This window comes from Suillus discolor, assembly GCF_016758755.1.
Source record: "Suillus discolor strain FC423 chromosome Unknown F5147scaffold_1, whole genome shotgun sequence".
Taxonomy (NCBI): domain Eukaryota; kingdom Fungi; phylum Basidiomycota; class Agaricomycetes; order Boletales; family Suillaceae; genus Suillus; species Suillus discolor.
The window spans coordinates 419,843-439,782 of record NW_024541248.1 but is presented as its reverse complement, the minus strand read 5'-3'; the positions used below and the strand labels follow the sequence as shown (position 1 = coordinate 439,782).

Genomic DNA, 19,940 nt, shown 5'->3' with positions numbered 1-19,940 from the left:
ATTTTCCCCTGTAATGGACCGATGCCTCGCCCATTAAACCATAAAGCCCATGGATGAATAATACTAGCGTGATCTCTCATCTATAACGAGAATGTCACAGGAGACGTTTCGTCTTTGTCTCGGGGAGGCGAGGTCAAGAATAGACTTTCGGCCGACACTGTCAAATAGGAGTGGTTTCAGTATGACTGAGGACAGCACAAGTGCGGGAATCCCTTTGGAAAGTGCGAGCACCAGAAACCACACATGATCCAAGTCAACACTTACACCATTGCTATCCGTCTTTCGTTCTGGAGATCTCGCAAGTAGGAGGAATCCCGGCTCAGTAATAATGACCGGGTAGCGTGGGGTGATCGTATGATACGGTAGCGTGGTGAAGCGGACCCATATGCTTGACATATTCATAGCACGATGAATGGGGAAAATATGATTATAATGGACCCTGCTTCAAGATAACAATATTTCGTTAGTGGAACTCGACAACTTGGTCGTCGACATGTCATGTTTCATGTTCAAATCTGATTAATTAGTGCTAGGCAATAAAAAGGAGTCATGTGGTCACTGTAAGGGAAGATTCTGACAGGAAAAGGCATTGCTTACGCTTGAAAATGCATCCTCATGCGACTAGACCAAAAGGAATCATGTCAGACTGTCTCCTGAACAACCTACTTGGGGTTCAAGGGTTTACGCGTAGAGTGCGCTGTGTACGTATAAGCTTCATGTCCATGTCACTATAAACGTAAAAGGAATGACAGTCCGATAACCAAAGGATGTGTATTATGTAGAAGCTGGCCGTCGATCCGTTTGAATGTCGCTGATCCTATTGGAGGGGAGATTAGATTCACAGCGTGGACGAGAAAATACAATCTGGAAAAGTCGACTTGGTAAGCGTCAAATACAAAGCATTGATAAGATTGATGCCGGGAAAACCGATACCAAGAGCAAAGTCTAGGCAGAAATAAAGACGCACGACTAAATTAGACAAGGCTGATGCGGCAGCAATAATTCAGCCGCGGGCTCGGAGAAACTGACTCAGCTGAGCGGAGTTCTGGGAGTCTGCTGTGAATTTTGCCAATGACTCTCAACGAAAGTTACGAAACCATGTATGCAGCCAACAGTTGTGATTTTTATTGTTTAGACAAGCTTCACTGTGCCATGATTCAATATTCAGCGCTCAGCAACTTCACTGAAGCGACTGATGACTTACAGAGATCTAATGGAATGTTGGCACTACCGTATACAAACGGGCTGCCACTGGCAGCTGAGCGCTGGGGCCCCACTGGGCTTGACTCTGATTCGGAATCAGTTGTCACATGTCACAATGATCTAGACGCGTCGCGTCCGCTTCACGTGCCGCTTGCGTCTGTTTTCACTGCCTTGACATCACCCGTGCCTAGTGTGCACCACTACTCAGAGTCTCCGTCGCGACCGTGACCGAGCCTTGGGCTGGCTTTATATAGACACAGGAAAAGTACGGAGCATTTCACGACGATACATGAATCGCAATAAGTCGAGCTACCTTTCAGATCATGTCGGATCAGATGACGTGGGTACTAGGATTCAATTTCCGGTAGTCTTCGTTGACGTTTACCTTCGCAGATGGAAGATATTCTTGAGATGACGCTCATGGATCAACGTCCCATTGTGCCTATTAATGTTGCACATCCATCTCAATCTGCGAAGACGCCGTCGTATCTTCAAAAACATGATGTCAACACCCGATTGTCTTCTCTAGAGGTTGAAATACAAGGGATAGACGAGCAGATAAAAAAGTTGACTGCTCTACGGGGGACCTTAATTGCTGAAAAAGACGACCTCACTCGAGAACGCAGCCGTATCAACCTTGTGCAACCATCAAGGGGGCTCAATGACGCTGTCCGGACTAAGGGTAAGGGCAAAACAGCTACAGTCGACTACACTGTTAGCTTCGACTGGTCAACACAGCTGCAGCTGACCATGAAGAAGGTTTTCAATATTGGTGACTTTCGGCTGTGCCAGGAAGGGTCAGTGCGGTGTCCGACTTGCTTTCTGAATCTTAAAAGTCCATTAACAGAGTCTGCAATGCCAATATGGATGGCCGAGATATTGTGTGTGTCATGCCCACCGGTAGGACGATGGACGACGTCTTTTACCCGTTGCTAACGTACTGTTGCAGGAGGTGGCAAGTCATTAACCTATCAACTTCCTGCTCTCCTGACACCAGGGTGTACACTTGTGATATCTCCCCTTATTTCCCTGATGACGGATCAGATTCTACACCTGAGAGAGTCAGGAGGTATATTTGCTTTTATCTGAAATTTCTTGTCTTCGATATTGAGGTCCTTTCAGTGGAAGCTGTAATGTTAACAGGGGGAACTCCACGTCCCTTACTTAACGAGATTCAGCAGAGACTAACATCCATGGCATCGTCTCGAGCGCATGGACATCAAGGTCGGGACATTAAATTATGCTACGTCACGGTAATACAGCAACCGAAAAAACGATCTTGTACTGATTTATGATCAGCCAGAGAAAATAGCTAAAAGCAAGACATTTATGTCTCTTCTGCGCAAGCTTGTGGAAGGTGGAAAGCTTGGTAGGCTCCGAGCCCGTAATATTGAAATCATATAATTAGTTTGCACAAGCTCGGATCGTTATCGATGAAGCTCACTGCGCTTCTCAAATGGGTCACGATTTTCGGTACATTTTTCGCTCCTACAGACATACAACCATCTCACCGATCGCGCATCAGCCCAGACTACAAAAAACTGAGCATCCTTCGCCAGTTCTTTCCTCATGTGCCCATTCTCGCATTGTCTGCAACCTGCCCTCCGAGAGTCCTCCAAGATATTCTCAAGATTCTCAAAATGAAACCGGTGATAGATGGGAAAGGTGTGCATGTTTTTTTTTGAATGTGCGAACAACTAAAGCGATATGACATTGCGCACAGCTGCCCCACCAGATGGTACAGTGTATTTTTCTGCTCCTCTGTACCGCAAAAATCTGCATTACATTGTCTTGCCAAAACCATCTTCAGCAAAAGAGCTCATTGTGACAATGTCGGACTACATTATGCAAAATCACAGAAATGATAGTGGTATCATATATTGCCTCACAAGAAAGGTATTTTGATCCAAGCCATCGCGGAGATCGACTTCACATTTTTGAAGGATGCAGAATCGGTTGCTGAAAGCATCCAAGCGGTGAGCAACGACCGCATCAAAACAGGCGTCTACCACGCGAATGTCGAGGATGAGCAGAAAGAAAGGCTTCACATGCAATGGAGGGAAGGGAAAGTTCAGGTAGTTTGCGCTACAATAGGTCCGCCTCATGTGTCACATCACATGGACTTCGGGTCTTGATGACCTCTGGGGTAGCTTTTGGCCTAGGGATTGACAAGGGCAATGTTAGATTCGTGCTCCACCATACAGTGCGTCTTTCATTTCAGGTGTTTTCTGCAATTCAGTTGCTAAAATGGCACCCAAGATATCGGTTCGTGAAGCCTCAAAGCAGTGTTCTGCGTATTCACCGAGTGCTCGCCATTTCACAGAAGTCTCTCGACGGGTATTATCAGGAGTCTGGGCGTGCTGGGCGAGATGGCCAAGATGCAGACTGCGTGTTGTACTATCGTCCACAGGATGCTACTCGTCAGGCTTCCATTACTTGCAGTGATCAGGACGGCATGGTGAAATGTGAGTCATCTCCATATTTGAATATGAACCATCATGAAAGACTACCCCATGTCCCCCTTAGTGCATGATATATTACGTTTCGCGCAAGATATGCAAGAATGCCGCAAGATCTTATTTGCAAGGTAAGCCTAATCCGTGCTTGTGTCACAAGAACGTCCGGCGATCGTTATAGATACTTTTCGGAATCATCCGATCTCTCTATGGCCTCATGGACCACGAACGAATCAGATGCAATGGACCGATGTGGCCATTGCGATAACTGCACAAGACTTCCTGCCAACGTGGAACACAAGGACGCTACAGTTGAAACGTGGCAGATTCTAAAGATACTCGAAGCTGTAGAAGGTAGCGGCGGGCGGTTGACTATTTCTGGCCTCAGTGACCTGGCGCGCGGTTTGGGTGGTGGTTCATTCGAAACTGGTGGCGGCGGAAAGCGCCGGAATGCTAAAGAGAAGATACAGATTGATTATGATTCTGTGGCTGGGGGTAAAGTGAGGCTGTCAAAAGACGTGAGTTCTTATTTCCCATGTCGAGTTTGATCTGATCTGATCTGATGTGAAAGGATATGGAGTCGCTAATTGTGCAGATGCTTGTGTTGCGGTACCTCGAGGAGGTCTTTTCGTCCACGGCATACACTGTGAATGTTTACGTCGCACCCGGTAATCAAGCGCTCCGGCTCACCCGCTTCGCTCGCGAAGATATCGTTAACGGAGGCGGGCCCAGAATCCAATGCTCCTTCAGGAGACATGGGCGTAAAGTAAAGAGCAAGAAGGCTGCTATTAACGGGCAATCTCCTGATATGCTGGATCTTCAAGACAGCACCGCTGCTGGCCCGTCACGAATTCGGAAACCAGCCCAACCAAGAAAGAAAAGGGTATATGAAGATGTATCGGACCCAGACGAAATTGACGGAGAAGATTTTACGAGCCAGATAAAGATGGTTGATGCCGAGGAGTCGGATGATGACGATGATGACGATGCAGATTGGGCTTACTCGCTTAGGCCGCCTCAACCAACCAAGAAACGGCGAAAGAGTGAAAGGCAGGCGAAGGGAATTCCCGCCAGATTAAATACAAGGACGAGCGGGGATGAATATGAGGTCATATCTCTCTCATCAGACTAATGTACAAACATGCAAGGATGTAACTTATCACCGTCATAATGCTAGAGACAGTATACCAGCTCCGATAAAATGTGGCGGAGAACACCTGAACGAATAAAACATCGAAAGCGAAAAGTTGATTGGAGAGTGCGTGCGTGCGTGCTAGATAATGATGAAGTGGGGAAGCGGACTCGTGATGCATCCGATTGTCACTCGTCGTCAGATGTCGGCGAGGGGACAGCGGTGAGGTAACCAGCAATAATACCATCCTGACACTTATAATTCGTTGGCTTCAATACAGAGCGCAGCGGAGGTTTGGGTATCAAACGATGATTGATGTCAATGCGAGTTCCTTCCTCGTTCTGCCATCCCCCTCCGGGCTCTGGATAGCCCTCAAGGTCAGGAGGGTACGCGTCTCCTGGTGCTGGTGCCCGGTAGGAACCATCGTTTCGCCAGAGCTGGTCTCTAAAGAATTACGGGTTAGCCTTCATACACATCAACAAAGTGCGACACACCCTCTGCGATTAAACCATCCCTTCCTTCTCTGATTCGGGAATATAGGCGATGGACATATCAAATCATCGCACCACCGCACAGACCGTGCGAGGCACCCCGGCTGCTGTTGCAAGGTTTGGATGTGATCGCCATCAAAATTCCGGCGATGCGGTGCGCTAGGCGGTCGGAAATTTGGTTCAGTGTCCTGTACGGGTCCCTGAACAGGAGGGTACTCGTAATGACCACCAGGGACCAAATCCAAACCCGGAGGTGGTGGGATACTAATGGAGAGGTTTCCCTTGAGGGACGATGAGCGCGACAGCTGCATTCCCATATTATTTCTCCCTTGCTCAACTACCGGTGGAGCCAGGAATGGCACGCGTTCACCATGCTTGAGTGATGTCGAGTGCTGACGGGTGTCATATGACATAATAGAGCGCTCGCTTGCTAGGAGAATGCTGTCCTTACGTACTCTAGCGCTCACTGGGGGTGTGGGGAGTGGACGTGAAGGATAAGGGGCGTAGTTCCCCTTATTGCCAGCCATAGATGAAGTTCTTGGCGGAGAACTCGCCTCACCACATGAAGGGCATGAATGCCCTTGTGGGAAAGTCGACATACCCCTGGGGTGGTACGAATGGGGTGAACGCGAATGTGTTTGCTCAGAGCTCGGTGAAGCAGCTCTGATCTGAAGCATCCGCGTGTTTGGGGGGCTATCCGTGACGCTGCTGCTGCTCGATGAGCCGGAAGAGATCTGTGTGTTCACTGAGAATATAGAGTCGCATTCGCTCGTTACGTCAGAAGGCGAGTAGGGGTATGGAACCTTGGACGATATTGAGCGCTCATAAATGTATGTGTCGGGCACAGGTCCGGCGTGAATAGCGTATCTCCCGGAGCTTGGCTTGTGCTCGTACGATCGCTTAGCAAAGCCTGTCTCCTCAGGCGGAGGAGCCTTTAATAGCTTCCTCGTGGGTTCCTGCTGGCGAGGAACGTGTCCGGACTGTTGTCTCGACTGAGAGTCCGCCCGTGCCATAGGACGGTAGTCTAAGTCCACTTTCGCTGCATACGGACGTGCAGACATCGTCGGGGCCTTGAAAACCTGGAGAGAGAAGCCCGACGGGACCGGGAGGAAATAATTCTGCACAGCACAACGTGATCAGCGTGAGGCATATGGGTAACAAACACATCTCGTACTTTGGCTGCTCCACAACGGGTGGGAGGTCGGACAGCGGGATTGAAGGAGGAAGCAAACATTGTGAGCGGGTGAGGCTCTTACATGGGTGATTTGTGAACGCAGCTTTTAAACCGGGAAACACATAAGAGGACTATTGGCGACCATGAGGCATTGTACACGAGACAAACAGGTTGTAAAACACGCGGTCTGATGCGTACGCGAGAAATGAGATCCAGTTTACCTGTGGACGATGGGCAATACATAGTGTGAGTGTAAGCATATAGTTGGCGAATACAGGCTGGCCAGTGATTGAGCGGCAGTCTGGCCAAAAGCAAAAGCAGGTTCAACTATCCTTGACGCTCGTATGAAAGTGGAAGTCAACAGATGTACGGCGCTCTTGGAGTCATGTCCTCTCATGAGGACCTTGCCTTGCTCATGACTTTGCCTTGCTCCGGAGCTTGAGAGCGTGCAAACCTTATTGTCATGATTTCAGTGCCAGGGTAGAGGCCAGCGTGTCGGGGAGTTGATCGTCATATTGAGTAAAGCGTGACTTTGAAGTAAGACGTCAAATCAATGATTGATTAAACATGACTGAGGAAATCACCATACTATGGAAACGAAGCGAAGGAGGAGACAAACGTGAACGTTCTGAGCTTGCGGAGACTTCGGTGTCGATTAAGCGAATACTGCCGAACTTCTCCATAGTTCTCACCGTCTTCACTAATCACCAATGAAATTTTGAAACAGGGCAGGACCTAACAGAGCCACTACAGGGTCAAAGGGCGACATTTCCGACGAATCAGAGCGAAAATACACAGCATCTCAGTCAATCTCCTCGCGATCGAACAAATGAGCCGGCATCGCAGAGTGCCGATCAAGATGGCTTAGAATGCAAGTTAGCGCGATAGAAGACTGACATGATGAAATTATCAATAGAAAGCCTCTGCAAACTGCCCACACCTCGTATTCCACAGCTCGTATTGGTCAAGCCGGAGCATGGCAGACGAAGGCGTTCAGTCTTGGGCATGTTCGATGCACAGCGAAGTGGTTATCCGTTGACTACGGAGTGCAAGGGTGACGTGAGGCAGTATAAATTCCGTGTATGATAACAGTGACTTTCGGGAGAGTGGTTGGTTTTGTCCCAACTAGTACACCAATAGGTGTACATATTTGACAAGCCAAAGTCCTGAGGAAAGTATGATGTTGTCGCAAGTACAGCATCATCCTCCACGAGTTGAAACTTTTCTCGGAAGTACAGGAAGTAGTGTCCATCATGGTGTTGGTCAATGTTATTCTGAATTGTCCGAGGCACTACAGGTCGAAGAGTGCAAATACCAGAATAGTTACCAGGGTGACAAATTTAGCACAAACTGTTATATACATATTTGGTAGATAACGAACCACGTTTAGTAGACTTTGTACGAAAACTGCGGACAAGTTTTCGTAGATATTGACACGTCTTGAAGGGCTTGACCCAAACATCCGTCATGAAGCTTAAAGAAATCTACAGGACGTCCACTTTTGCGTGGTCACCGACCGCGTCGCTCCCCCTCATTGCGACTGGCTCGGTTGCTGGCGCACTCGACGAGTCTTTTTCGAATGAATCTCAGCTCGAGATATGGCAACCTGATTTCATGGACAAGAACGAATATGATCTCGGAGGAGATGGTTTGCCTGCCCCAAAGGGCGCGGTCACCGACAGCTCAAGGTGAGCGTGCTAGTCGCGTGCAACAATAGAAGTCCATGAAAATGATCGTCATAGGTTCAACCGTCTTGCATGGGGTCAAGTGCATAGAGACCGCTCACGTGGGGTCATTGCAGCTGGTATGGAGAACGGCGAACTTGCCCTGTGGGACCCAGCAAAAATTATTGATAATGCCGAGTACGTACATTTTCTTACGAGGTTTCATCAGCTGACTAGCGTACCCAGCGTCTGTGAATCTTTGATCCTTCGCAACACCAGTCATACTGGTCCTGTCCGTGGCCTTGATTTCAACCCCATACAAACAAACCTTCTGGCTTCTGGTGCCATCAACGGCGAGGTGCGCAGACTCTCCTCTGCAAATCGCAAATCATTCTCCCCCTAACACGTTTGTCGCAATATAGGTTTATATCTGGGATCTCAATGACCCGTCGAAGCCGTACTCTCCTACGCCGGGCACGAGGAGCACAAAGCTTGATGAAATCACTTCTGTTGCTTGGAACCAACAAGTACAATACGTGCTTGCAGGCGCTAGCAGTACGGGCTATACTGTAGTATGGGATCTGCGAGGGAAACGTGAGGTAGTCGCCCTTGCTTACGGCGGTGGTGCGGGCACGCTTGCAGGCCAAAGTGGCGTTGGTAGTGGAATGGCCGTTGGCGGCAGACGCGGCATGAGTGCGATTGCGTGGCACCCTGACAATGTAGGCGCTCACAATTCTAACAGTTATGCCACGGGAACTAATTGGGATTTCAATTCAGGCAACTCGTCTTGTTACAGCTTCCGAGGATGACTTGTCTCCCGTCATCATGGTTTGGGATCTTCGAAACGCACGCGCACCGGAAAAAGTACGCTTTTAATATATCCATTCGTTCACTGTTAATGTGCCCCGTGTTGTTCTCAGATCCTTACGGGGCACGAGAAGGGTGTTTTGTCGCTCTCGTGGTGCAAGCATGATGCAGACCTCTTGCTTTCGTGTGGAAAGGACAACCGCGCCCTGTGTTGGAACCCGCAGACATCTGAGATCATCGGCGAGGTATGGCTCGATTTATTGAAGTCTAATGTTCTAACTTTGTCTTTAACTAGCTTCCTTCTGCGGGTAATTGGGCTTTCCAAGTGGAATGGTGCCCACGAAATCCTGATCTTCTGGCTACCGCTTTCTTCGATGGCACGGTTGGGATTCACTCTATCCAGTCTACAAATGATGCTACAGTCCCCCCTGTGACCCCAAAACTCGATGGTGCAGATGTGTTTGACGTGCCAGGTTACTCCCGTACCACGGCTCCGACGCTCAGTCTTAAACAACCACCCAAGTGGCTTCGCCGCCCATCTTCCTGTTCGTTTGGGTTCGGCGGGCAGCTCGTCAGCGTTGGTAATTTACCTGCAGCCTCAGGGAAAAACCAGAGCAGCGTAGTGCACATCCGAAAAGTTATCACAGAGACAGATATTGTCGACCGGGCGCAAAAGTTACAACAAGCTGTGGAGACCAATACCTTGAGCACATTCGCAGAAGAGCGAGTACGCCTGGAGAAAGCTGGTGAAGATGGCTGGAAGGCCCTCCTTAGTTTGTTCCGTGCGAATTCGAGGGACGAACTTGTCACGCTGTTAGGTTACTCTAAAGAGGAGATCAAGGGGCGTGTCGAGGAAGCGGTTGCGAAGCTGAAGGAAGTTGTATCAGTCAACACGTCCAGCTATAGCGTGGATGAAGCTGGCGCGGACCTAGCGAAACCCCACGAGCCAGTGGTGTCCTTTGCAGAACCAGAAGCACAATACGATGGCAGTGAAGAGGATTTGTCGACAATGGGTGTCGAAAAGACGCCTTCGGAGGTAAGCGCCAGCGTTGCATCCGACGCCGTCCAGGTCACAGATGGTGAATCCACGACTACTGCTCCAAGTCTCTTTGGTGATGAAGGTGCCCTTGGTACACCCCAGATGGATGCGGGTGCTGACTTCTTCAGCACAATTGGTGCTGCGCCCGAACTCGAGGTGCCTCATCATAACTACGGTCTTGATTCAAGTGTCGCTGCTACCATTGGGTCTGGTCCCTCGAGTATAGCAAGTGAGAACCTGAAGAACACGTTCAAGATCTACCCCTCCGACGAGAGTGAGACGGATGGGCTGGTGACGAAAGCACTGGTGCTCGGCGACTTCGAGTCTGCTGTTTCGTTGTGTCTTTCTGCCGAACGCTATGCGGACGCTATCTTACTCGCGATCAAGGGTGGCGAAGATCTTCTTCAACGCACCCAGAAGGCTTACTTCGAACGGCGTACCACCTCATATCCCTATCTTCGTTTATTCCAGAGCATTGTTACCAATGATCTCTCGGACATCGTACAGAATGCCGATCTGCGAGAATGGCAGGAGATATTTGTGGTGCTGTGTACCTTTGCGAGCCAGGAGGAGTTTTCGAACCTTGCGGAGCAACTTGGGAGTAGGCTGGAATTCCAGAGCAGTCTGATGCATGAAGGCAGTGCAGAGAACGAGGACGATTCCCTTGAGTTGAGGAAGACGGCGACTTTGACATATCTAGCTGCAGGAAAGCTGGAGAGACTCTTAAACATCTGGATCGAGGAGCTCGCCGAAGAGGAGATTTTGTTATTGGATGATCAAGATCAACTGAACAATTCGCGGTATGCAGCCCATGCCTTCGCTTTACACACTTTCATAGAGAAGGTGACCGTATTCCGCGATGCTACCAAGTATGTGGACGGCGATCTGGCACAGGTACCAGGTGAAGACGCCGGTGCCAAGACGTACAAACTCGCCGCGTTGTACGATCGATACTTTGAGTATGCAGACGTGCTCAGTACTCAGGGTTTGGTGAAGGAGGCTGTTACCTTTTTGAAGTTAACGCCGACAGATTACATAGGGTCTGCATTGGACTGTGCAGGAATCAGGGAGCGTCTATTGATTGCTTCTGGAGAGCGCAAGGTGAACCCAGTTGCTCCTGCAGCAGGCACCAGCCGTGCTGCCATTCAATCGGACCTTACGTCTACTATCCCCCCCGCATCATTTGGCTACGCCAGCTACCCGCCACCTGTCCCTGCTCAGACATATGCGCCTGTTCAATCCATCTCTCAGCCATCCTACGATCCATATGCTGTACCCGCTGCTACCAGGCCGATCCACCCCACTTCAGTTCCACAGTCAGCCCAAGCCCAACACCAACATTTGCCACCGTCCCGTGGTCCTATACCTTCTGCACCACCGAAACGTATGCCAAACGGTGGCTGGAATGATGCTCCCGTTGTGACCAATGATCGTCGCGCCTCATCTTCACTGAATCTTCAGAAGCCCCTGGCTATAGTGTCTCCCTTCCCCAATGCTCCTTCTCCCAGAATTGCGTCCCCTCCTGCACTTGGCTCCCCACATGCGGGTGGACATGGTCAGAACGCTCCTCTTCCCCCTCCGCCACGACCAACAAGTGTGCAAAGTCGGGTGGCACAGCGGATGATGCACCCACCACCTCCCTCTCAGACTCGACCTCCCTCTGGGCCTCCTGCTCATCCACAGGGCATGCAACCACCCTCAAATCGGTTGATGTCTCCCGCCCAACAGCATGCTCCTCTTCCTTCTGTTCCTGGTCCATACTCGCCGTCCATGCAGCCCGCTCAGTTGCAGCCTCCTGGGCCGTACGCGCGTGCTACTCCACCACCTGGTCCTCTACGTGGCCCTGGACAGCCACTCGGCCCGCCTGGACCATACGCAGCACCTCCACCAGGACAGGCTGGTCCTCTGGCACCGCCGCCAGGTCCCTATGCACCTTCTTCCGGCCAAGCTCAGCAACCACCACCAGGTCCATACGCACTTCCTCCTGGCCAAGTCCAGCAGCAGCAGCAGCCCCGTGGAATTCCTCAGGGTCCACTGCGAGTGCCTCCCGCACCACATCCGCTTGCCGGTCTACCTCCTCAGCAGGGACCTCCTGGAGTTGCATCAGCCGGAGGTACCAGCAACACGCAGCCTCCACGTTCTCGACAAGGTCCACCGCCACCAAAATATCGTACGTCTTCTCAATGATGCAGCAGACACGTAATTGATTAGTAATTCTAGCCCCTGGAGACCGGGCTCATATCCCCGAGTCTGCGTTGCCCATCTTCAATATCATCAACGAGCAACTCACACGGATGAAGCAGACGACGCAAGTACGTGATTGTCTTCTGTGATTGAAGGTCTTCTGTTGACAATGTTCCATAGCCCCAACAAAGACGAATGGCCGATGACCTTGAGCGCCGAATCAATCCTCTATTTGATGCTTTGAATTGTGAAACGTTATCCAAGCCTGTCGTTGACCAGTTGCTTGTTTTGGCCAGAGGTACGTGTTCCCCATCAATATGCTTGAGCAATCCTGATTCGAGGGTTGCTTGACAGCCATGGAGGCGCATGACCGAGATGCTGCATTGTCTATACATGTCGACCTTCTCACTCGTGGCTCACAGACAGACGACATTGGCTTGTGGATGTCGGCGATCAAGCAGCTCATTATTCGCATGTAAAAGTTTGTTACGAGTCAGCTTGAAATGTGTTGTTTTACTATCCACAGGACTATTTAGATTGATGGTGTCGGAAATTGTTGATTCAGTAATGTTAAGTTTCCTGAGTGTTAGTGGTAATAAGTGGTATAGGTAACTCCAAGCTGGATGGTTTCTTATCCTTTTGCGCTGAAACTTGTGAACATGCAAGTTGGAACCAAATCATCCTTATTGTTGCGACATGCAAGGAGGCTTGGGCCAGACGCTGCAGTACGTCAGATAAGTTGTGCCTTTAAATCGGATGACTGTACGGCGGATAACCGGGTATTATTGACTGCGAGTTCGACGACTCTGAACGTTGAACCTCTAACTGGCCCCTGCGACAAGCAATACTGGTCCATCACCATCACATATATCCAGAAACCTGCAATCCAATCATCGCATAAATATCTGATTCGAACAATTGAAAACAAGTGGTGGTGACGTACTGCAGATCGGAGTCTAGCAATTCAGATCTCAGCTGATAAACTCTCCAGATGTCTTTCGTTCCTCCTGAACTTGTCTTATGCATCTTAGAACACGGGTACTACACCTCGCTACGCAACCCAAACTATACCCTCCTCAAAGCTGCTGCGCTGGTGTGCAAGACCTGGTCAGGACCTGCACAAACCTTACTCTTTCGTTGCGCCACAAAACTTGAGCAACACAATATCCCCATATTTCGTGCAGCACTACTCTCTTCGCCAGGCCGGGGGAAAGCCTTAGGTGAATGCGTACGAATCCTTGAAATATCGATTGGGGAAACTTCGAAAGGGGGATGCAGTGCGGATGACTTTGTAATCCTTCTGCAAGCTTGCCCTCAGTTGTACGAGCTCGCGCTGAGCATCACCGGATTACACGAATTCGAGGAGGAGATACTAAAGAAGCTGGGAGATGTAGGGAGGAAATTAAAAGCGCTTACATTGGTGCAGTGTGGACTTCAATCGCCCATCCTTTTCCAATTGCTCAAGATATGGAATAACATCCAATTTCTCAAAATTGAAAAGGAGATTGCGGCGTGGCCATGGCGCACTCCCACTACGCCGGTTCTGCGGATGAATACCGACGCTGACGAGTTGGCACACCGACCTGGTGCAGAGGTCTGCTTGTATGAGCTTGCCCTGTCGAGGTTTCCAACACCAGATGTTTTAACCTGGTTGCTTGAATCATCCACCGACTCCCTCCGTATCCTAGAGCTGCGAGATATACCAGGACCCACGCATCGAAGTATTCTTTCTTTGCACGCGCCGCGACTTCGTTCCCTCCGTCTCGGGTACTACAATATCTATTCTGCTGCTCTGCTCCGTATGTGCACTGCTCTCGAAGAGCTAGTAATTTACCATGTGCCCACACATTTTCCACTAGCACCCGACCTTCCGCCCACTATCGAACACCTTTCTTTCAGAAATCCCAATCACGTTTACCGCAACACGCTCCAGCCTATCATCGAAGCAGTGGATGCGCTCCCAAGCCTTAAAGTCCTGACGTGTGACAAGAACGCAGAGCAGCTGGTTGGAGATTATGAGATATTGAAGGCGAAATGTAGAATGAAGGGTGCAGAGGTTGTCGTATCAGATATACCATTCTGGGTGGTGGGTGTCAAATTTTGATAACGAAGCTCATGTTCTGCGCTCATGTCAACTACAGTATGAGGACCCTGTCAAGGTACACCGTTTTCCTCGGACTCGTTCTGTGTCGAACTTCGACGCGATGTTTTAAACACGAGAAAAGAACCAAAGATAATACCGGCGCTTATTTTTTGTGGTGTACGTCACGAGCTTAAATCACTACACTATGGGAAACATATAGTCGGAACCCCTATGGAAGATTTGCGACAGGCTATATCTCAACACGTTGGTACGGATTTCTGTGGATCTCATTCATCGCGAACATTCGAGGGCTGCAAATCTGTGCGTCAAGGACTTGACATGTCAACAGAGAGCCTACGATGAAGCGATGAGATAGATAACAACCGGCTCAAAAAACAAATGAGGGTGAAAAGCAGGACGAGAGGCTAGAACGCGACGCTTAAATACAATCGAAGCAGACACCAGCCTGATAGTCCACGGGTTGGCTTTCCCACGGATGATTTGGTAGAGAACGTGATTGCTGCAGGCCAACCCCAAGTCAGGAACGCCTCAAAATACACATAAACATAGAACTTTTGACCGCATCATGATCATGATCACATGGTCCCTTATACTTTCCTACTATGCCATTTGGTGAAGTAGTGTGTGGAGCGCCAGGAAGCGGTAAATCGACCTACTGCCATGGAAAGTACCAGTTATTTACTGCTTTGAATCGCCCAATATCCATTGTCAACCTTGACCCAGCTAACGACAACATACCTTATCCATGTGCCATCAATATAACTTCTTTAATCACCCTCCAGGATGTCATGGACGAGCACGGCCTTGGCCCCAACGGAGGCATCCTATTCTGTATGGAGTACCTATACGCCAACTTCGATTGGCTCGAGGCACGGCTGCAAGAGCTGGGATCCGACGGATATGTACTATTCGACATACCCGGTCAGGTCGAGCTCAGCACACATCACGAGGCGCTGAGATACATAGTGCAACGATTGACGAAGATCGGGTTTAGGGTACGTTCTATTATGTTGGTTCTGTCAGGATTCATTGAACAACGCTAGCTAGCTGCCGTTCATCTCTGTGATGCGCACTATGTGACCGATGCCGCAAAATATGTTTCCGTACTTCTCCTGTCCCTCCGAACTATGCTACACTTGGAACTGCCACATGTCAATGTTTTGTCAAAGGTTGATTTGATAGCTCAATATGGAGACCTGGGTGCGTATTGGTGACCATGCAACATACCAGCGTCACTTACCTTTCTTGCAGATTTCAGTCTCAATTTTTACACGGAGGTTCAGGATCTTTCCTATTTGGAGAACGCACTAAACACTTCATCACCGCGGTACACTGCTCTCACCAAGGAACTGTGCTCTGTAATCGAGGACTACGGACTTGTAGAATTCGAAACGTTAGCCGTAGAGGTATGTGATGGGATTTCTTGCTACGCAGTCCCAATATTGACTTACTTTTTCGCGCAGGATAAAGCCTCTATGCTCCACTTAACACGCGCTATCGATAGAGCTACAGGATACGTATTCGTACCACCACACGACGCCCCGGCACCAGAAGGGACACTTGAAGCTTCGTCCGTCCCTACATCGATGAGGCCCAACACCTTTTCATTGTTCTCATCTGCTGCAGGCCCAATGGCAGGTAGCGTGGGGGATGTACAAGAACGTTGGGTAGATGCTCGTGAACAGTGGGATGCATTTGAGCGTAAAGAGTGGAGACAGGAAGGTGAGATGATCAGGGAAGCAAGGGAAAGGGAGAAAGCAATCCAAGGTGAACAGAGGGGGAAGAGTGGGATCAGGGAGCGGAAATAATTCAAGTTGTGTGCACCGATTTATGCGGTCCAATATGACCATCTGTGAAGATAAATTTTGCTTCTGGACTCAGACTTGAGACTCGAGCGCCGAGCATCCATCCTTATCTAACATATTGCTCCTGCGCTCCCGATCCTGGTGTCTCCTTCAGCCGCCCTTTTCTCTCCTATTCGTCTACCATCATGGCCTCTGCGTGCTCTTTTCAGTGTTCACGGCGTAGTAGGCATCCAAAATGCTACTCCTTACACTTTGGAGGAGAGAAAACGGTTTTTACCGTAATTGACGATAGGAAACGTCCGAAGGTGATCGGATCGCTTGAATAATATATGATGAAGAAAGCAGTCAGACTGCCAGAAGATGAATTGACCCCCACCTGACGCCAATAATCGTGTTGGAAATCATACTAATCAGTGAACCGGTGGATTTTTGGCGATTAAGTATGTTGAGGTAATACAGTTTATAACTACAGTCGACGGCGACGATAACGACAACGAAGGAACGAAAGAACTCAAAGGTGTGTAACAACATTCCCAGACGTGAAGGTATTCCAAACTTAACTATTCTAGGAGGCTCCCGCGACATACAGCGCAGTAGCCGCTGTCGAAGATTTGAGATGCTTGTTGACTTCATCCCAACTCCCATCCATGCTTTCAACTTCGTCGACACAAGGGAGCCAGGCGGAAATGATGCGAGCGAGAGTTTCAGCATCTTCTATTTGAGACTGGGATATATCCAAAAGTTCCAAAGTTCGTAGGGAGGTATGTTGTATTGGCTCAGCATCAGGATAAACGTCGATATTTGGAATATTGATTGGAATGCGTAGTGTATGCAATTGTGGACATAGACTGAGCGCTGTGAATAATCCATGGAGGGAGACTTCGGAAGAAGAAAGATGGCCGTCTAAGTAGTTGATTTCCAGAGTGCGGATGTGCGGCCAACTAGACATAGCTTGCAAGAGAATGTCATTGTCCAGGTAGATGTAGGGATTGCAAAACATGAGCCGCAGGGTTCGAAGCTGTGTAAAGCAAAGGAAATGTGGAATTGATTTCAAAGGCTCGTTGTTTATGGGTGCAAGGCCACAGTCATCAGGAGAACAAATGATGATTTCTTCTAGAGTCCGACACGCTTTACAGCGGGACAGAGCATGAAAGAGTTCCTCGGCCTCTTCTGAAGACAGATGGTCGGCTTCAAACCTGAACTCTTTCAGCGAGGGAAATTGTGAGTGTTGCATGACCATGATGATGTCTACAACATAGAACAGCCGTCCAAAGGAAAGAGTTGTGATATTAAGGAATGGTGATATATTCATGATATCCTGTTCTGATGGCGAAGGAGGATCACCGTACCACCGTGACTGATCAATTTCCAATTTAAGAAGAGTAGGGAGGCAGGAGAGATGCTTCCATGTTGCCAAATCGAGCGTTGGACAAGACAGAGTTACAAGCCGCGTGCACCAACGAATCCTATCGGATAGCAGGGACCGCTGACTTGTGCTGTTATAGAAGAAGTCGGTGTAGATGTACAAATGCTCCAAAGCAATGCAACGTGTCACGAAAGATTTCAGACCCTCGTCGACAGTCAATAGATGACATTGGTGAAACGTGTGAGGCAGAAAGAGGTTCAAATATGCGGTTGAAAGACTTAACGACCTCAGCCTCGGAAATACGCATGCCTCGGCGGGAATGATAGAGAGAAGGTGGGAATGGGCACCTCGTATGTTCAATGTGCGTATACGGGAGGAGTGACGCAGAAATTGACGGGCCTCATGGGCAGATAGTGGCTTGACGCCTTTCGCCCAGAAAATACGCTCGTCCGACTGCAGCTGTTATGCGGACGCTCGGTCAGCCGAAAATAAACGAACAGAGCGTAATGAAGTCGTGCACTGACCCTTGTACCACTACGATATATCAGTGGATGTAACCTTGTTACACAGCCTAGCAATGGTTCTAACCCATGGATTTCAGTCCACAGCAAATCCATCGCGGGCTCATGGAAGATTTTGCATGTCCTTGCAAGCGCTGCAAGCAATTTCTGGGTCGATGTAGATGGTTTTGTATTCACATAGGCGAATATTTCTAGAAGAATTTCAGGAACAAGTAAAGCCTGATGCATCACTGGTACGGTAGGACTAGTCAGGAGTCACTGAGGACTCAAACGTTCTAGGTTTTATGTAAATCTAAAAATATTGCCTGCGTGGGACGGGTGTTGTTACCTGCTATTTTCAGAATTCCAGTCAAGATATCGATGTGGGCTATATACACGTAGCTATAGTACTATGGATACAATTCATTGCCAAAAACAAGCCATAAAAATGTGGATACTTCATGAATCATTAATCATCGTTCAATGCATTCATCACTCGAACATTTCGTCAACTTCCATTTTGCCGCGTGACTTCTTGCAGAGCCGAGGCACAAATTTCTCGATATAAGTTAGTTTTTGGTGAACGAGAGCTGTACACATCTTGCAAGCAACGGTGCAGACTCAATAACACCAAAACCAATTGTGAAAAGACCTAGAGTTCGGATCAAGTTCTGAATCAAGCGTACATATCGCATGCGTCCAGTCGAAACGCACACCACTGCGGCTGGAGTGGGATGGATGGCATTGACGCCGCGCTGTACCATCCTGTACCTGACGTCCTGTATCATTAAGTACTTCCACATCAAGAAGAACTACTTGCATGCAAACGAGGAAGTGCTTCGGTGACGTTGAGTGCAGCGCCAGTGGGCTGCTTCCCATTCCAGAAAATTTCTGCTGATGATGCAGCGCGTTGCCACACGATCGGGTCGATATTTTGGGGACCAGACTGTTCACTCCATAGAATTTTCTCGCCTGCAGATTGCTCAGAAAGATCGATTTAACCTCGAGACTAGATCGTGTTTGCCTCCGAGAACAAGTTCGTACTGCGCCTCGGTCAAGTTTGCCAACGGATCAAAGGTATATGCCTAACGAAACATTGTGAGATGCGTGGCCATCTTCGACATTCATACTTACCTCGGACCAGGTTCTGAAAGGACCGCTACTTCTGTTCTCCCAAGGGATGCCTGGTCAGATCGAGTACATTCGACAATATGAAGACTAACCCAGTTGGGCCACTCACCAGCACCAGAAGACTGGAATAATAAGGACATCGTGTTCTGTAGAAAAACTCGTCAACTGACCAAGTAGAAGTAATTTAATGGTGCTTGGATGATCCTGAAACCCTTTTCTACCACTGCTGCAGCATCTGCAGAAGAAATCCAAACCATTTCAACACAGACGAATCAGCGGAGTCAGATCATGATAAGTATCATACTTACATCACAGTAGTCTCGTTTGAGAGTGGAATATTCCAGTCGAGAGCCATTTCTGAATGACCGACCATCTTCATTTGATACTGTCATTCAAATAAAGGGCAACGCATACCTTCCCACACGATAGGCGTCTTGGCCGCCTCCCTGGGCAATCAGTGCACCATGCGAGCACTCCACCACCGACTTCCGGGGTTAGATCTATGGATGCAGCCTGAACGACATTTGATGTCAAAAAGTCATTCAAAACTGATGCTTTCTTGCGGCTATATGCGACAGCACCTGCAGTTATCATAGATGGAGGAGGTGAGACTCCGTTGACGTCGACTAGAGAATGTCATCCTAGTAACACAGGGAGAACACGGTAAAAATGCAGACGAATGACTCGAGATTGTGACGATGGATGTGATTGACTTGACCTCTTTGGCTCTCTGGAGTGATAGATTGAGGGCCGCAAATGGCACTGTGCCCGTGCGCTCATTGCGCTCGCCCGCCGCAGTCAACAGATCATAGTCACTGAAGATGCCCAACAAAATGTTGTTTTCAACTTTTGTTCAGTAATCTATCATGTTATCAGGGCTGACA

At 49.0% G+C, this 19,940-nt stretch overlaps 7 protein-coding genes across 7 annotated transcripts; 4 read left to right on the top strand and 3 right to left on the bottom strand.

Moving 5' to 3' along the window:
- Window positions 1-1,953: 1,953 nt before the first annotated feature.
- F5147DRAFT_785387 (P-loop containing nucleoside triphosphate hydrolase protein) lies at window positions 1,954-5,152 on the top strand (the record flags this gene model as incomplete). Its single annotated transcript, XM_041442914.1, has 14 exons — window positions 1,954-2,000; window positions 2,051-2,103; window positions 2,153-2,272; window positions 2,326-2,456; window positions 2,503-2,572; window positions 2,622-2,676; window positions 2,729-2,868; window positions 2,927-3,099; window positions 3,147-3,297; window positions 3,354-3,410; window positions 3,510-3,668; window positions 3,730-3,790; window positions 3,841-4,177; window positions 4,231-5,152. The coding sequence occupies 14 exons, from the start codon at window positions 1,954-1,956 to the stop codon at window positions 4,789-4,791; spliced, it is 2,115 nt and encodes a 704-aa protein (XP_041299912.1). The 3' UTR covers window positions 4,792-5,152.
- F5147DRAFT_766450 (uncharacterized protein) lies at window positions 4,980-6,516 on the bottom strand (the record flags this gene model as incomplete). Its single annotated transcript, XM_041440774.1, has 3 exons — window positions 4,980-5,235; window positions 5,286-6,400; window positions 6,457-6,516. The coding sequence occupies 3 exons, from the start codon at window positions 6,514-6,516 to the stop codon at window positions 4,980-4,982; spliced, it is 1,431 nt and encodes a 476-aa protein (XP_041299911.1).
- A 1,402-nt stretch (window positions 6,517-7,918) lies between these two features.
- On the top strand, window positions 7,919-12,795 carry F5147DRAFT_662365 (uncharacterized protein). The gene is made up of 11 exons (XM_041434776.1): window positions 7,919-8,144; window positions 8,199-8,318; window positions 8,367-8,478; window positions 8,543-8,839; window positions 8,898-8,984; window positions 9,041-9,172; window positions 9,223-12,136; window positions 12,187-12,278; window positions 12,331-12,448; window positions 12,505-12,631; window positions 12,687-12,795. The coding sequence occupies exons 1-10, from the start codon at window positions 7,924-7,926 to the stop codon at window positions 12,627-12,629; spliced, it is 4,218 nt and encodes a 1,405-aa protein (XP_041299910.1). The 5' UTR covers window positions 7,919-7,923; the 3' UTR covers window positions 12,630-12,631; window positions 12,687-12,795.
- A 23-nt stretch (window positions 12,796-12,818) lies between these two features.
- On the top strand, window positions 12,819-14,818 carry F5147DRAFT_2690 (uncharacterized protein). Its single transcript, XM_041428949.1, has 2 exons — window positions 12,819-14,236; window positions 14,292-14,818. The coding sequence occupies exons 1-2, from the start codon at window positions 13,142-13,144 to the stop codon at window positions 14,361-14,363; spliced, it is 1,167 nt and encodes a 388-aa protein (XP_041299909.1). The 5' UTR covers window positions 12,819-13,141; the 3' UTR covers window positions 14,364-14,818.
- Window positions 14,754-16,225, top strand: F5147DRAFT_756551 (uncharacterized protein). The gene is made up of 4 exons (XM_041440348.1): window positions 14,754-15,249; window positions 15,298-15,454; window positions 15,506-15,660; window positions 15,718-16,225. Exons 1-4 carry the CDS (start codon window positions 14,857-14,859, stop codon window positions 16,060-16,062), a joined length of 1,050 nt encoding a protein of 349 aa, XP_041299908.1. The 5' UTR covers window positions 14,754-14,856; the 3' UTR covers window positions 16,063-16,225.
- Window positions 16,226-16,581: 356 nt separating this feature from the next.
- Window positions 16,582-18,174, bottom strand: F5147DRAFT_831815 (uncharacterized protein; the record flags this gene model as incomplete). Its single annotated transcript, XM_041443779.1, has 3 exons — window positions 16,582-17,884; window positions 17,950-17,959; window positions 18,014-18,174. The coding sequence occupies 3 exons, from the start codon at window positions 18,172-18,174 to the stop codon at window positions 16,625-16,627; spliced, it is 1,431 nt and encodes a 476-aa protein (XP_041299907.1). The 3' UTR covers window positions 16,582-16,624.
- Window positions 18,175-18,601: 427 nt separating this feature from the next.
- On the bottom strand, window positions 18,602-18,910 carry F5147DRAFT_562488 (uncharacterized protein; the record flags this gene model as incomplete). Its single annotated transcript, XM_041430621.1, has 2 exons — window positions 18,602-18,696; window positions 18,742-18,910. Coding segments are annotated over 2 exons (264 nt in total), but the record flags the coding sequence as incomplete, so codon positions are not given.
- Window positions 18,911-19,940: the final 1,030 nt, after the last annotated feature.